Source organism: Asterias rubens, chromosome 12, assembly GCF_902459465.1.
Source record: "Asterias rubens chromosome 12, eAstRub1.3, whole genome shotgun sequence".
NCBI lineage: Eukaryota > Metazoa > Echinodermata > Asteroidea > Forcipulatida > Asteriidae > Asterias > Asterias rubens.
In genome coordinates, this window is record NC_047073.1 from 14,958,816 (window position 1) to 14,975,327 (window position 16,512).

The following is a 16,512-nucleotide window of genomic DNA, read 5'->3' on the forward strand; positions in this document are numbered from 1 at the left end:
TTGCAGTGTCGTTATAAGGGGGGGGGGGGGACATGCTGAGAACTAGAAAGTCATTTGTGCATTAGTATGGGTTTGATAAATTCCTTTTGCATATTTTGGAGCTCCTGGTAAATGGGGTTCATTGGTCAAAAGTGGTTTTCAAAGTAGTTGTTTGCTAAAAAGGAACGTTCATTTTCCAAGTCAAACATACATTTGTTAATTTTGATCTACTTTTCAAAACTTGTATGCATTTTTGAATGTTTATTGACTTTTACTCATTACATTGAATATACTTCTGAGCAGATAATTTTATGTTAATAACAAGGGCACACATAAAGCAATAATCCTTTCAATCGATAGCTTTAATATTAAACTTAACTGTTTTTTTATTATTCTTGAAATGTATGTCAAACAAAAATGTGTCCAACAAAATAAAGAGTATGGAATGAAAATGCATGTACAAAAAGGCTGTATGATGTATCCTGAATTTAACTTGGCGATGGGAAAATGCGAGAAGAAAAGTGTTACCTTTAGCACAAGGGCCTAATTTCATGGCTGTGCTTACTGCCGAAAACTAAGCTTGCAATCACTGTTCTTCACTAGCCGTGTAAGCGAAGAATATTGAGTAATGTGGAGTACACACGCGCATCAGCAAAAAAATCCACCCTAACCTGTAAAAACATGCGCAAGTGCAGAGTTTCCTACATCCATTAAGGACAAACTAGACTGTTATTTTTTTCAGGGAACTTTCTGCAGAAGTGGGAAAGTTTGGTAGCTCTGCGTTATTTATTGATAATGTACCAAGGGAATCGTTGATTAATGATGTCATTTTGGCGAGTTTAAAAACCTGCGCATTGAGCTTTACGTGATTGAAGAGCGTTCCAGTAAGAATGGGAAACCCTGTATACACGGACATATATAATATGCAAGTAAAATGGAGAGTCTATACTAGCAACAACCCTTGATACAGTTTCTAAGTTTTCCGTCGCCATTTAAGACTTTTGCTTTGGCAAAAGGGAAACAAAAACACAACATTTCTTCAAGAATAGCACAGAAAAAGTTACATTACACTCAGCCTAAATCCAAAAGCATAATTAATTCCTATACATTTGGCAAATAATATATAACAGTTTGTGATCTGTAAATCATTTATTTAGGAAATATATTTTGAGATGATTTTTTTTTTTGATCTGGGGATTTATAAACTTTATTTTGTTCTTTTTCAGAAAGATAATGATTTACAAAGAACATGACAACACTGCTCATAGCACAAATAACTGTTTAAACTCATTACTTTTTTTTAGCACAAACTGCTCACAAGTCGAATTCAACTGCATTAAGGTATCATCTTGTCATGTCTAGTTTCCCCATTGACATTTTCCTGCATCAAAATGTGTATACCTGTGACCTTAGCAAAATTTCATACAGCTGCTTTAAGCAGAAAATATTGCTGCACATTTTCCCGCTAAGCACAACTAAGCAGGATACCACTAACATTTTGTACATGTAAATGGTATTATAGCTGGCAACCTTATTCTGCTCAGCATAATTTTCAGCATTTCAAGCAATCTGAGAGCCACAGGTAGCAAAATTGATGCACCAAATTGTCGAAGGAATCTCTTCTTTGGACGAAATAAACCCTTAAAGTTGCAAACTATAAAGAACACAAGAAAAAAGCCTACAAAATACTTACTTATATACAAATCAGACTACACAGTCAACAGAAATGACCAAGTAGATAACTGCAGTTAAACCTTAAATAATGAAAACAACGCTATGTTGTGGAAGTTGTTCCGAGTTTTTTTGTTGTTTTTTTTTTTCTAAAGATGTACAAATGGAAGTATCACAAGTGGTTGATTTGAAATCATTTCAGGTCTTTGGTCGTCGGAGAATGTGAGGTTTTTTTCTCTCTCTTCTCAGAGAGAAACTATGTTGGCATCTATGTTTCCATGACGGCGGGCTCGCTCGTTCCGTTTGACGTCTTCTCAACTTGTTTGACCTTGATTTCCTGTTTTGTGAAAAGAAACGATTCAAGATTTGTTTAAAGACACTGGACAGGTTTGGTTACTGTCAAAGACCAGAATTCACACTTGGTGTATCCCAAAATATGCATATAACAAACTGTGAACAATTTTAGCTCAATTGATCATCGAACTTATGTATTTCGGGCACATTGCAAGAAGAGATGGGGATAACCTGGAGAAGCAATGTATGGACAGACGTGTTGCTGGTCGCGCCAGCAGAGGAAGGCCAAAGGCGAGGTGGACAGATAACATTCATGCAATTAATGGGGGAGACTTTATGGCCTGAGGAAGACCGCACTGGACAGGGACGCGTGGAAGGAGTTCATATCTTGGATCACCACGGGAAGGCTGACGCCCTAATGGACTAAAGAAGAAGGTCATCGAATTTGCAAGAAATGAAAGGAGAGGCCATATTTGCAGTGTATCATGGTAAATAAAAGAGTTGTCGGAATCCTCACACAGACAGAAAACTATTACAGAAAAGCCATATTGAACAAGTATGTTTTCAAACTAATCTTTCAACACTCCAGCGAGTGAGTCCAGCATGCGAAGTTGACCTATCACCCCATGATTTCCGACTCATAGGAACATTTAACATGCAATTTTTAGACGATCGGAGAGATCGATCAAAACGTTCGGCCGAAGTCACCATTCCCTGCTTACCGGTTTCTCTGGTGAATGCTTAGCATCTCCATTAGGGACTATCTTCTCTGTGGAGCCATTGACACCGTTGACTCCGTTTGGCGTAGAGGCATCCCCACTCCCATCCTCGGATCGGCTTTTCTTGCCTGCACTCTCCTCGACAGCTTGCTCCTCTGGCTTCCTCTGCTGACATAAAGGTCAGAGGTCATGATGAGTGTATAGGTCAAAAGGGTTTGTCATAGGACCGGCAGTCTCATAATTAGGTCAGTTAAAGGGAAGGTATTCGTTTGGTAATCACTCTTAAAATTAAATGGCAATAAAAACATACATGATTAGAAGTACATCAGCTTTCGATAGTACACAGCATTTTGAGAATCATTTCACTTAGAAGTAATGAGGTTATGGAAAAATATATCGGTTTTTTTGTCCCCCCATAATTTGAATCTGAGAAGCGTTAATGGGGGTACTGCCTCAAAGATTGTGTATTATCCTTACCCCATCTGTTATTTTTACTTATTTATTTATTTTTAATTTAATTTAATTTAATTTATTTTTTATTCTTAATATATATTTATCATTTTCTATTGGTTTTTAATTTTCTGCTTTTATTATTGCTTTGTGTACTATATTATGTTAAATCTTTATTAATTTTATTGTGTACCCCAGATGTGGGGCAACAGATCTACGGATCATAGTATGTATTTGCTTTTGTTGTCCCTTGCCCATCTTGGGGTATAATGTTGTCAATGTATTTTGTTTTGTACTGTTATGGCGAATAAAATAATAATAATAATAATAATAATAAATTCAAAATTACAGATATCTCAAAGACGTGACCACCTTTGAAAAATAAATTTACATAGGATTAAAACAACCCAATGGTTCCAAAACCAAAAGGAATACTTTTTCTTTAAGGCAACCTTAAAGGAGAGAGAGATGTTATCATGGGTTTCGTAGACACATACAAAGTATTTCTGCCACCCCTTTTAACACTAGTACGTGGTGAGAAATCATATGGTCATTGGGGGTGAACTGGGGGTCAACAAGTCATCAGCTTACCTTTCTGTGTACAAGATGTGAGACATCATCTGGTTTGGCATCAGCAGCCTTTCTTACTGCAATCTGTTAAAAGAGACAAATGGAAGAAGACAATAAAGATGAAGGTAGGTCTTTTTGACATTAACTGTTGACATTATACAATTTGGGGTAGGAGCGAAATACCTGGGTTCACAATTTACACTTACTGAGAGTCATCGGCTTCACAACCGAAATAAACAAAATGAAACTACAAACCCTGCCGTCTAGTGCAATTTTCCCGCCACATATAAGCCCTGACTACCCAAGATGTGCTACATTTACTTACAGGTTTGGCTTGAGTTGAGGAACTACAGGGTGCAAAACCAGACGATGATGAAGACGATGATGCTCCGAGGTCCTGAACGGAAAAAGACGTTTCTTATAATTAGTTGTTTTACATTTAATAAACGATTTTAAAACAAGGAACATTTTGGCAAGCACTACAAGCTTTTCATAGATTCAAAGTTTCCATATCTCCTGAAGAAATAACGACATGAACTATGTACGTGTAGTTAAAAAAACAAGCCAGCCGTCAATTTCACTAAACTCGTCCTAACTTAAGACTAATCTTAGGATTTAGAATGAGTCCCAACCCTGCACTGTAGCATGCAGACCTTAAGATTAATCCTAAGTTAGGAAGAGTTACTCGTCCTAACTCCAGCTAAGACGAGTCCCAACTCTTTGTGACGGCTGGGATTTCATCTTTGAGAGGACAATGCCATTTTAATTCTACAAAGGGCACTTCCACTGGAGAGTCTGTGGGAAACCAAGGGGCACCAAGGGCCTCATTCGGTGCTTAAAAAGGAGCATGGTGTGTACCCCCTCCCTATTGTGTCTTTATTGTGCGCATGAAATCTCAAAAATGCTTCAGAGGATTTTATGGGGGGGGGGGTACTTATGTGCAAGAGGAAAACAGTGTGTTGAAGTGTGGGTACATTTGGGGCTACCCTCTTTAGGGCATTGTACACAAGACAAAGACTAGTAGGGGCAAAAGATGCCATGGTCAGCCGTGACCTCCTTGTTATTCTAGGTCAGTTATAATACACACTACAAACAGGAGATCTAGCCCACCAACAAAAACAGTATTTTGTTTCAATTTGTCAATCCAAACAACCAGGGAAAATAGGAACTTACAAATTTCGATGAGGCAGACGTCTTTGCTTGTCCGGCAGCCGTTTCTGCTGAAGTCTTTTCTGCTTTAGCATCTTCAATCTGTCAACAACAACAACAAACAGTATCTTTAACAAATGTTGAACTTGCATCGGGGATAAAGAATATTATTCGATTATACCCATACAGCGATGTGTGTAAGCACTGCATATAGGGATGAGAGTCACTGCTGACAAAAAAGTCAGAAACTGGGATCCAGATCTTATGAGGTACATTGAAATGATGACATTTAAACCATTTGATAACCCCTAAAGTTATAGATTCCAATGATCTTTAGGGAATAAGCTTGGGCGATATCACGATATTATCGAATACCGCGATACTAATTTGGAAACGATTTCGATATCGGATCGATTTGGTTTTAATCGAAATATCGATATATCGCGATATCCATTAAGTATCGCAATATCGCGATGTATCATTAGAACACCTCTCTTATGCTATGACTGTCTCTTCTACAACTTTTTTTAAATTATTATTATTTATTATTATTTATTCGGCAATTCACATAAAAATACAAATATACAAAAATTGTATACGTAAAGAATAAAACTCTTAAAAACACTGGAGTTTGAAGACTGATGAAGTCAAATTTAATTAATCGCGATTATATCGAATATCACGATATATTGTCGGCGATATATCGTGAATAAAATGAATCGATATTGCCCAAGCTTATTAGGGAACAGTATCCTCAGTGCTGGAGAAGTAGACCAAAGAGCACGACTTATTAAAAAATGGAAAGAAAAAAATCATATTTTGTTTTCAGGCAGACTTTAAATCCATGACCCCCTCCGAGTCCTGTGGAAAAAAATACAAGTACACAGGCCTCTAAATACCCCCACGGCACCCACAGCAACTGTTGCAGTGCCCTGTGCTTAAGATGTCATGGCCTAGCGGTTAAGAGCATCCGACCCAAGCTCCGGTGTTTCCGAGTGTGGGTTTGAACCCCAGTCGGACACCTGTGTCCTTTAGCAATATAACCAAGATGCTTCGTCCTTTGGATGAGACGTAAAGCTGTTGCTCCCCTATACTGTGTAACGCACACAAAAGAACCCAGTGCACTTGATGTAAACAGGTTTGGCACGTGTTCCTGGTTTGATTGGCTGCATATTGCGCCACAGCACCTTGTAAAACATTACACAGTGCTATAAAAGGAGTAGGTCTCATAATTCAAACGTAGTCCCACATACCTTGCAGGAAAATACAGAATATTGAAGTGCCTTGAGTGTCACTGAGCGACAAATAAGAAGCTATATAAGAAGCCACTATTAAGCTAGTTGAGGCAATAAAGTGTGACAAACGGGAAGAAGCAAAAGACCGATCAATACCTTGACTTTGATTTCTGGAATGAGTGCCTCAAGCTCTTTCATTTCATTCTGGTCATGGAGCGCATCCTCCTCACTGGGCTTCTCTGTAACGACACAAATTTCAAAAAAGGTGGGAACAAATATTGGATGCTGAACAGAGCGAATCCATTACATTTAGCTATTCATCATGGGTTTTCAAGGCGGTTTTCAAGTCCTTGAGCAAGACACTATAGTTGATTTTCTTTGCCATGGGGTACAAATGGCGAGGGCAGAGGTTAAAAGGCACCAACAAGTAAGGAAAGCCTTTTTTTTACCTGTTTGATTGTCTGCTTTCTTCTTCAGCGTAGCTATTCTGTTCTTAATCACCACTGTGGATTCCTCAAAGCTCTACAGGATTAGAAAAAAGAAAGGGCGGAGAAACATTGAGACATCTTTGAGAGGTTGGGATACCTTGTTCCACAAAAACGAGGATTAAGCTAGGACACATGCTACCACGCCGTTTGCAGCAGAAATAATAATGTAAATATTAATATTGAAAATTTCTAGTGAGTCATGTCTGTGAAGGAATGACACTCCTGGGGTCAATTTCACAACGATAGTCCTAAGTTAGGACTCGTCATGTGAGTTATTACAAACTTAAAGCTAGTCCTAAGTTAGCACGAGTAACTCGTCCAAAACATCCAAAGCATTCAAGATCGACTGACTTGATCAATTCCCTTTCTCTTTAAGAAGAAAAAGATGTTTATCTTTCTCCCTGGAGAGTGTCTGGGGCTAACATCTTTAAAGGAAAGGAAGGACACATTGATTTTTTTACTATCAGGTTCGATAGAACGCTAATGAAATTTGGTAAAGAATGTCAATATATTGTTTTGTTTACGCCCAAATCTTAGCTGTTTAATTACATACCTCAATGGCCTTGTCAAACTTCTGGTCGAACGAGTACGCCAACGCCAAGTTATAGTATCTGGTTGTCAGGAGGTTAAGGAGTCCTACAAATTATATCAAGACGTATTACTTTCGACCAAAAAAGTTGCGGATATGCAACTACCAAATTACATAAAAGAGAAAGCTGCCTCAAACGACAAACTTTGGGAAATTATCTCATGTATTTTGCAGCGAAGCTCAACAGAAATGCGCAAAGCGTGAAAGCTCACGAGCGCTAACGCTTCCAAGTGCGAAGCCAGCTTGCTTACATACATTTATCGTTGGTCTTAAAGCCCTACTCTGCAATCTGGGGTGTTTCATATGGTTTTTTTCTTCATTTTCTTATGAATTAGATCTAGGTTATTAAATATATAAAAACAATTTTGTTCAATTAATTGAGGTTGGGTTTTGGAAAAAAAAAAGGTTTTGGGTTAAAATTTTCATATCCCTGGTTAAACACTAAATATAAGCACAAAGCAATTGCTTTAATACCAAAAGATTGTTACCAGCCAAACTACCATCTGGGACTATTTCCCTACCAGGTTTTGCTTCGCAGAAAACTGTTCAAAGAAAATTTTCCGCTCATTTGGTCTTGATGGGTAGATATAGTCTGTAGACAAGCTAATGAGACGTTAATAGTGACGAGAAAGGATACGTTTCAGCCAGTAATCTGCTGTCCGCTTCGAGTTGCTCTTTTTGTCTGGTCAAGCACTGGGTGAAGTCCTCGATGCTCTGACCGTACTGACCGGTCTCAAGACCCAACTCCCCGAGCTTCAGGTAAACCTGCGCAACCTTGAGTTTGAACTCTTTGTTGTCTTTGTCTTGCCTGAGGAAGGCAACCAAGATGAATACAAAAAACATTTTAAAACTGCCATAAAAAAAATAGAAGTTGACAAAATCTTTTACAATTCGGGTCTTGTCCAAAACTTTTATATTTAAACCAGTTTGGTCTTTTATTTCCAAAGACCAATATTCTCACTTGGTGTATCCCAACATGCATAAAATATTGGACCCACTTGGTCATCAAAGTTGCGAGAGAATAATAAAAGAAAAACGCCCCTGTTGCACAAACTTGTTTGCTTTCATATGCCTAAAAAGGCTTCAGGCCTAAAGTCTTTTAATATTTAAGTGAACAGATTTCGCTTTCTCAAAAACTGCATTACTTCAGAGGAAACCATTTCTCACAATGCCGTATACTAGCATCAGCTCTCCATTGCTAGTTACCAAGCAAGTTTTTATGCTAACAATTATTTTGAGTAATTTACCAGTTTAGTGTCCAGTGCCTTTAATCCCCACAGTTGTAGGTTGAACCAATTATAACATGTAAGTCCACATAATCAAAATCATTAAAAATGTTATCTTACTTTGAAAATATTACTCTTGCAAGCTCCAGCATCTCCCAACTCAACTGGAAATTCGACACCTCCTCCTCCTGAAAGAAAAAAAAAAATCTGAAAATCAGCAAAACTTTAGAAATATTTATCAGGAGCTCTAAAAGAAGAAAATATTTCAGTTGACAACAACTATGGACAGCTGAATCAGTATACAATTGTTGCATGCTATGACGGGGTCCATGACATTTTGTACACCCGAGGGGGGAAATGGAACCCGAGGCAAAGCCGAGGGTGCCATTTCCCCTCGTGGACCCCAGTCACAGCGTGCAACAATTGTTTTGTTATACCTTTGTATAATTGTTATTCCTCTTCTCGAAGTTCTGTTGTCATCTTCAAACATTATTATGACGGACTATTCAGTGTTTAATAAGCAGACGAACAAGAAACAATTCCCTCGAACCTGCGGTTATTTTGTACACAGCGCTGGAAATCGCCCATCGCCAGGAACGATCAAGGTGATGTACACCGGTGTACATCACTTTTTATGTTACCCGGCCCGTCGAGCCATGTAACATGTGTTTTTGATGCGCGTCACATGATTGGTTCTCGACCAATCAAACTTCACAGTTTGTTACCGAGGTATAACAATCTAGATTGTATGATGGAGAGACACATGCAACATGTAAGGACATGTAGTACATGTACGTGAATAAAGCCATTTGCATCTCAGGAAATCAAGAGTGTATGGGTGAGAATAAGCAGAAAGCCATGTGTCACGCTCAAACATCCTGATACATGTAGGAGGAACCAGGGCCCAACTTCTTAGAGCTGCTAAGCACATGAAATTTGCTTAGCATGAAATTTCTTCCTTGATAAAAACAGGATTATTAACCAAAATTTCCATTTGTTGCATATTGCTTGTTACTGGTATTCAGCTGTTGTTTGATTATCCTAAAAATCACGTGGATTTGGTTGGTAATCTTGTTTTTGTAAAGGCAAAAATTTCATGCTTTGAAGCAAATTGTTGTGCTTAGCAGCTTTATAAAATTGGGCCCAGGTCAGACACACTGGTGGCACATACCATGAAAACATCTGAGGAATAGACAGAGGCTGGCTACAGCAATAGACCTACAATGGGAAAGAGGCCTCAGGCCGGTGTTCAAGTTTAAAATTCCAGCCCTGATCTTTATCATTTTCATCAACATTGTCTTACTTTGGTTTCTTCACCCCCTTCGGCTTTATCTTCATCTCCGTCATCTTCCCCTTCATCTTCCTCCTCCTCCTCATCTCCTTCCCCTCCTTCTGCCTTCTCCTCGCTCGGTCCTGCTCCCTCATCTGACAAAATGGAAAGAAAGAAAACTTGATCAATACTTTTTAATTGAGGTCATATTTCAGGAGTGATATTTGATCCTTGGAAAAAAGTAGGAATATTACATTCAAGGGCTGACCCAGTTCACATGGTGTAGACTTTAAAGTAACACATTGCCTTGGATCGTTCGAGTTGGTCTAAAAAAAAGCGTTTGTAACCGTTCATTATAAAATGTATATGATTGGAAAGATGTTTTTAAAGTAGAATACAATGATCCACACAAATTTGCCTCGAAATTGCGAGGTTTTCCTTTCACTTTGCGAACTAACATGTTCGGATGGCCGACCGTGTTAGTCGACGAGGTAAAAGGAAAACCGTGCAATTTCGGGGCATGTTTCTGTGGATCATTGTATTCTACTTTTACAACATCTTTCTAACCATATGCATTTTATAACAAACGGTTACAAATGCTTTTTATAGACCAACTCGACCGATCCAAGCAGCGTGTTCCTTTAATAGACTATTCAGGCTATTTAATTACAATTGATTTGATTTGATGAGACATTTTGTTAAAAATTTGTACAAAAATTAATTCTTTCTCTTAAACTAAGTTACTTCAAAGGGGTCGTTACATTTAAAGACAGTGGACACTATTGGTTATTACTCAAAATAATTATTTTCATAAAACCTTTCTTGATTTCGAGTAAGGGGGAGAGGTTGATAGTACAAAACATTGTGAGAAACAGCTCCCTCTGAAGTGACAAAGTTTTTGAGAAAGAAGTAACTTTCCACGAATTTGATTTTGAGACCTCAGAGTTAGAACTTGAGGTCTCGAAATCAAGCATCTGAAAGCACACAACTTTGTGTGACCATGGTGCGACAGGGGTGTTTTTTCTTTGATTAATATCTTGCAACTTAGACGACCGATTGAGCTTCACAGGTTTATTATTTTATGCATATGTTGAGATACACCAATTGAGAAAACTAGCCTTTGACAATTACCAAAGGTGTCTAGTGCCTTCTCCCTGTTTTTCAACAGCTCTCCAGTGCTCTCTACCAAGGTTTATGGTAATTATTTTTAAATAAATTTCCAATGGGATAATACCCTTTACTCTAGAGGTTAACAACATTTTAAATGATGAACAAAGTGATAAAAATGAAAACAAACCTTCAAATAAATAATACAAAGGTTAATAAATTTATGAATGGTGACAAAATAACAAATTGTGCAACAATTGATTGATCAACAATGAAACAAAAGTGGCATTGCCACCAAAGTTACATTTTTGTAACCGTAGGTCAATACTAAAAACAAAATTTTTGCTGAAATGAACAAAATCAATTAATTAACATGTGCAATGGCCAACATCAACACTAAAAAAAAAAATACCTGAATACCTGAATAAACAAAATAAAAATCATCAATAAGTTCAAATGATTAGCTCACATTTAACAACAAAAGGAACAGTGCAATAACTTAAGGTAACAAAAACAAAAACGTTTGAAACTCCTAAAGCCCTTTTCACATTACTCGATTCCCCGAGGGCAACCCTGGGGAATTAACGGCCGGCCCTTTCATACTTGGATCACATTACCCCCGAATCTACCCTGGGAAATAGCCACCCCTGCTCTGGAGAAGGGGTTAGCGGTAAAAACCTTGGAGTATTCTTGAAAACGTGCAGCTGGAACCCTGCGGAAGAGGGACCTAGTCAGGGATAGCATGAAAGCGTACCAGGGTGACTGTTGGATGAAAAAACTTCCAGGGCCTCGCCAGAGCTGTATTCCACACGGATAAGAGATACAGTGTGAAAAGGACTATATGTGAAATAAACAAATTAAAAGGTGATAAATATCTTTAAATTACAAAGACAAAAAGCAAATGGGGACACAGGGTAAACATTTTAACTTGAACAGTCCATTCAGAAAAACAAGGTTTAAAAATTTCAATCTTTTTTACCGATCGTTTTAACCCACACACCCCAAATTTGTTATTGTTTTAAACAAATATTGTTCAAGTATACAACGATACATCAAAGAGCAAAGTATTGTCTCAGATGTAGCCGATATTTTAGACCAATGCTATCCCAGCTCAACGGCTTTTTCTGGCTTCCAGCATGCACTTTGTTCATGTTATGTGAAGAGGAAATTCACAATCACCTTGAAATTAGACATGACTGACGATCTCAAAGTGACCAAAGGAATTGTTTTGTTTCCCTCTAAAACCCCCACTTTGTATTATAATTTATTTCAAGTGAATTTTCTCTGACACACCTACCCAAAGTTCAAAGATTAAAAAAAAAAGTGCAATTTTATGAACATTATTTCTGAGTGGCCCCTTACAGGAAAAAGTGTTAATGTTAAAATATTTTCTTGATGTTTCCATCGTGAGTATACCACTTACAACCCGGGTTAGTTAACAGAAAGACAAAACTGTTGCCGCCTGCCGGTTGGCAAGTCAAAAGTGACAATAAAAATGAAGCGAACAGTGAGCTGTGTGGCCGCGTGACATCTGCAAAAAAACCTTCTACCTTTTCCCTGTTTCTTGTCTTTCTTAGCATCTTTTCCATCACTGTCTTTGGTCTCGTCTTTCTTAGCCTCCCCGTCCACATCCATTTGGACCTCCTCGTCATCATTTTTCTGCTCCTTCTCGACGTCCTTTTTATCGGTGACGTCCTTGTTATCAGTGACGTCCGTTTTATCGGTGACGTCCGTTTTATCGGTGACGTCCGTTTTATCGGTGACGTCCGTTTTATCGGTGACGTCCTTTTTATCGGTTGCGTCCTTTTTCTCGATGACGATTTTTTTCTCGGTGGCGTCATTTTTATCAGCGATGTCATCTGTATCTTCCTCTTTATCCGTGGCTTCTTTGCCGGATTCCATCATATCGTCTTCTTTCTCGGATGCGCTTTCTTTGTTCCCTTCCTTGTCATTTTTCTTATCTTTGGACTCGTCTTTGGACTCAAGAGCCTCCTGAACATCGTGGAAAATTTGTTCCCTTTCCTTCTCTGAAGAGGTCATAAAAGAATTTCAATTTTGTTTTCTTCTTTCTTTTTTTCTTCTTCTTTTTGTTGATTTTCAAAATGTTCTAGGCCCAATTTCATAAAGCCTGTGAAAGCTCAACAAACTTGCTCAGCACAGAAAAGTATTGCTTAACAGAAATAGGTTACCAGCCAAAACTACATTAAGTTCACATTGTTGTGACTAGTGCCCCACTAAATTTTTGCTTAGCAAAGAAATTTATAAGGGTGTATTTTCACAGAGTAATTTCCTGGAGTCAAGTAAGGCGCACAGTTAACTAGGCTAGACTACTTGTTAAAATGCTCAAGCGCAAGACCTGCAGACAGAGTGTTAGCCAGAGCGGTGTCTGGGTGTCTTTTGGACACACTGTTTTAAATTTGAACATCCGGCTTTATCTGTCCTTTACATGTAAATATATTGTAAGTGAACAATTTGAACACCCAGTCTTTTATTTCAACCAAATTTGGGAATCTTGACCAAATCCTAACTAAAACCCTGCCTGCAGACAATATTCAAATCTATTGATGAGTGTTTTAAGTTTACCTTCTAGTGGTACTTTGTCAGGGTTTTCAACATTTTCAGCTTCTCCGTCGGAGTCTCCCTGTTCCTCATCGGGCACACCATCCAGTGCGTTACCCAGGACCCCTGTCTCCATGCGGGACAACTCCAACAGGGCCCAGCCGTAGAAGTAGTACGTCTCACCACACTCGTTGGCGAGCTCCCCATACTTGGACCCTCTGCCGTGGTGGTTAATGGGACAGAATAGCAATAAACATTGTCTATTAGTTAAAATACAAACTAGTTTCTTGTACAGTGCTTAATCTATTGGCTTCTCAAAGCACTCGTCATTAATTTCTAGACAGGTTCTGAGATTTTTTATTTATCTGGATCTGGATGAATACTCGTATGTACTCTCAACCAAACAAGAAGAGAAGATGATGAAGAAATTTCAGTTTTAGATGTGGAAGTAAAACCCAAGAGAATTATTCCAGGGTACAAACCCACGCAGTCAGGTAGGGACTGAAGACCCAATCCACATAGTGCCCTCAGTGGGATTCGAACCGGGGTCCCAGAGGTGGAAGGCGAGGCAAGACACTAATACACCAAGTTCTCGATCAGTATCGCCTTCGCCTTATCTATTTTAGGTTATTGAACTCTTTTGTTTGTGTTGAACTTGTGGAGAGAAATAAAATAAGTACAGGCCATGAACTTTGTTCTTGAAGGGGCACATGAATGTTCCTCTGGCAAGGGGCACTTGTACGAGGAAAATGGAATCTTGAAGAGGGCACTTGCAGCAAAAGCACAGGGCAGAGTAGCTCATGGTTAAGCTTGGGCGATATCACGATATTATCGAATATCGCGATATTAATTTGGAAACGATTTCGATATCGGATGGATTTGGTTTTAATCGAAATATCAATATATCGCGATATATCGCGATATTGATTAAACATCGCGATGTATTTGCTAGCTTAGACATCTTGCACCCCATGGGTTTGGAGTAAAACCAGAAGAATAGGTCATTAGAACACCTCTCTTATGCTATGATTGTCTCTTCTACAACTTTCACTTGGAGTTTGAAGACTGATGATGTCAAATTTAATTAATCGCGATTATATAGAATATCGCGATATATTGTCGGCGATATATCGTGAATAAAATAAATCGATATCGCCCAAGCTTACTCATGGTTCATATTGAGGCATGTAATACCGTACCAAAATACATGTTGTACATGTAGCTACTATTATTAGCTGCTACTGTATGTGAGGTGCCAAGAAGTCATGATTCTCACAAAAACTTGTATGACCTCATGGTCAACCTATAATAATAGCAGCTTCTTATATACATAGCATGTCACTCAGTGACGCTCAAAGCTCATATACAGAATTTTCCGGCAAGGTATGTGGGACTATGATTGAGTTATGAGATCTGCACTTTTGATTTAGTGCACTGGGTTCTTTTACATGCGTTACACAAAACACAGGACCAACGGCTTTACGTCCCATCCGAAGACAGAGGCATCTTGCTTAAGGACACAGGTGCCACCACTGAGACTTGAACCCACACTTTGCTGATCAGATTCAGAAACACCAGAGTTTGAATCCGGTGCTCTTAACTGCCAGGCCAGGCCACCGCTTACACAGTCTAATATTGGCATGATTCGCTATTTTATTTTGTCAAGACTCAAAACTACTTACAGCAAAGCAGCAGCTTCTTCCAGACATTGCACAGCACTGGGTGCATCTCCAACCAAAAGATTGCGCCGACCTTGGGAAAGGAGGGTAGCTGCCTCTACGTCTACATCAGAACTATAACAACAAAAGACAACAAAGTTAAATCATCAGGAATGTGATAAGACTGTTGAAAAAAACAAAACTGAACTATGACCGTGAAAGCTTGCAGTTTCAAAGCCTAACGTACATTTATCTTTAGTTTAGAGCCCTACTCTGCAATGTGGGGTGTTCCATGTGGTTTTATCTTCGTTTTCTGATGATTTTGATCTTAGAAGTTATAATAGAATAATTAAAACAAAGAAACACATTTCCTGTTAAAAACAAAGAAATCAAATCCCTGGTTAAGGAAGATTACAGGCGAAACAGAGAGAGAAAAAGAGTCGGAAGACATTCTGTTGTGTCCCATCATGGGAAGAAAAGTAATATAAACAGATGGAACCATGATGCGCAACAGGGTGTTTTTTTAATGAAACAGCATCCCAACAAATTTTGCGCCCTCTCGTCTCTTGACAACTTCATTGAATTCTGGGTATTCCGACAATCAATACCTGGCCCCCGATAACCTGTCTATGTCTCTCTCTGTGATGTAGTACTAGTAGGCAAACGAAACACTTGACCACTGCAACCGTTCCGTGTACAAACCAATTGTCATCATGAAACAGAGCAAAATGCTTTGGAAAATTTTCCCTATCCAATCCTGCCACCACTTTTCCATTGGTTTGAAATAACTTACTGGATGAGATATTCCTGACTGATTGAGTGTTTTGTTAGTGTTTGTAAAAATAAGTGAAAAGTGGTTGCAGAGCCAGAATACGGAAAGTTTTCCAAAAACAATCCTAAGAATCTGTTAAAATGGCGAATGGGAAATGAATAAAAATCCCCCCCCCCCAAATAAAAAAAATAATAATAATTGAATCCGGAAACGGAATATAATCCAAAAAAGAAAAGGAAAGGCAAGAAAAAAGCAATTCTGACCCTGAACATGCTGAACACAAATTGAATTTCAATTTTCTTTCACGGTGAAGGAAAATAGTAGTTGGCACCGCCTTAACTTTGGAATGTTATGCTAGTCATCTTCGTACGATCCGACGTTACAACAAAAGACATTCTCTACAAAACTCAAAACCATTCAAAACCAAGAAACCACAAGAAACCACATCTCCAACAGTCCAATGCACATTGAACATGTGCTGTGCGCTGTCAATAAGGGGTCAACAATGGCAGCATACATTTACTGTGTGTGTACTGTTGTTCTGTACTGAAAACTAAAAAACTGCGATGTATTTCTCAGCAATTTCACACTTCTTTCTCTACAGAAAATGAAGGACTCACCTAACTTCCCCTTTGGAGGTACTTGCTCCTGCTTCGGACATCTCGAAAGGTGTTTTTCCCCGGAGAAAACGTAGAGATTCAACTAGAGACAGTGGAGACACGCAGCGTTCTTCAGCAGCGCTACTGCAAAAATAAATGAATAGGTTCAGATAGGTT

General features: G+C 38.6%; 1 protein-coding gene across 2 annotated transcripts; it reads right to left on the bottom strand.

The window, feature by feature from the left end:
• Window positions 1-336: 336 nt before the first annotated feature.
• On the bottom strand, window positions 337-16,493 carry LOC117297797 (protein HGV2-like). Of its 2 annotated transcripts, XM_033780944.1 has the most exons (15): window positions 16,357-16,493; window positions 14,989-15,099; window positions 13,331-13,524; window positions 12,298-12,774; window positions 9,674-9,795; window positions 8,491-8,558; window positions 7,782-7,952; window positions 7,109-7,166; window positions 6,517-6,589; window positions 6,224-6,306; window positions 4,857-4,934; window positions 4,009-4,080; window positions 3,705-3,767; window positions 2,667-2,828; window positions 337-1,987 (listed from the first exon to the last, which is right to left on the bottom strand). In XM_033780944.1, exons 1-15 carry the CDS (start codon window positions 16,395-16,397, stop codon window positions 1,919-1,921), a joined length of 1,842 nt encoding a protein of 613 aa, XP_033636835.1. In that variant the 5' UTR covers window positions 16,398-16,493; the 3' UTR covers window positions 337-1,918. The 2 variants fall into 2 exon arrangements, with proteins under 2 accessions (XP_033636835.1, XP_033636836.1); XM_033780945.1 differs by lacking the exon at window positions 12,298-12,774.
• Between the last annotated feature and the right edge of the window lie 19 nt (window positions 16,494-16,512).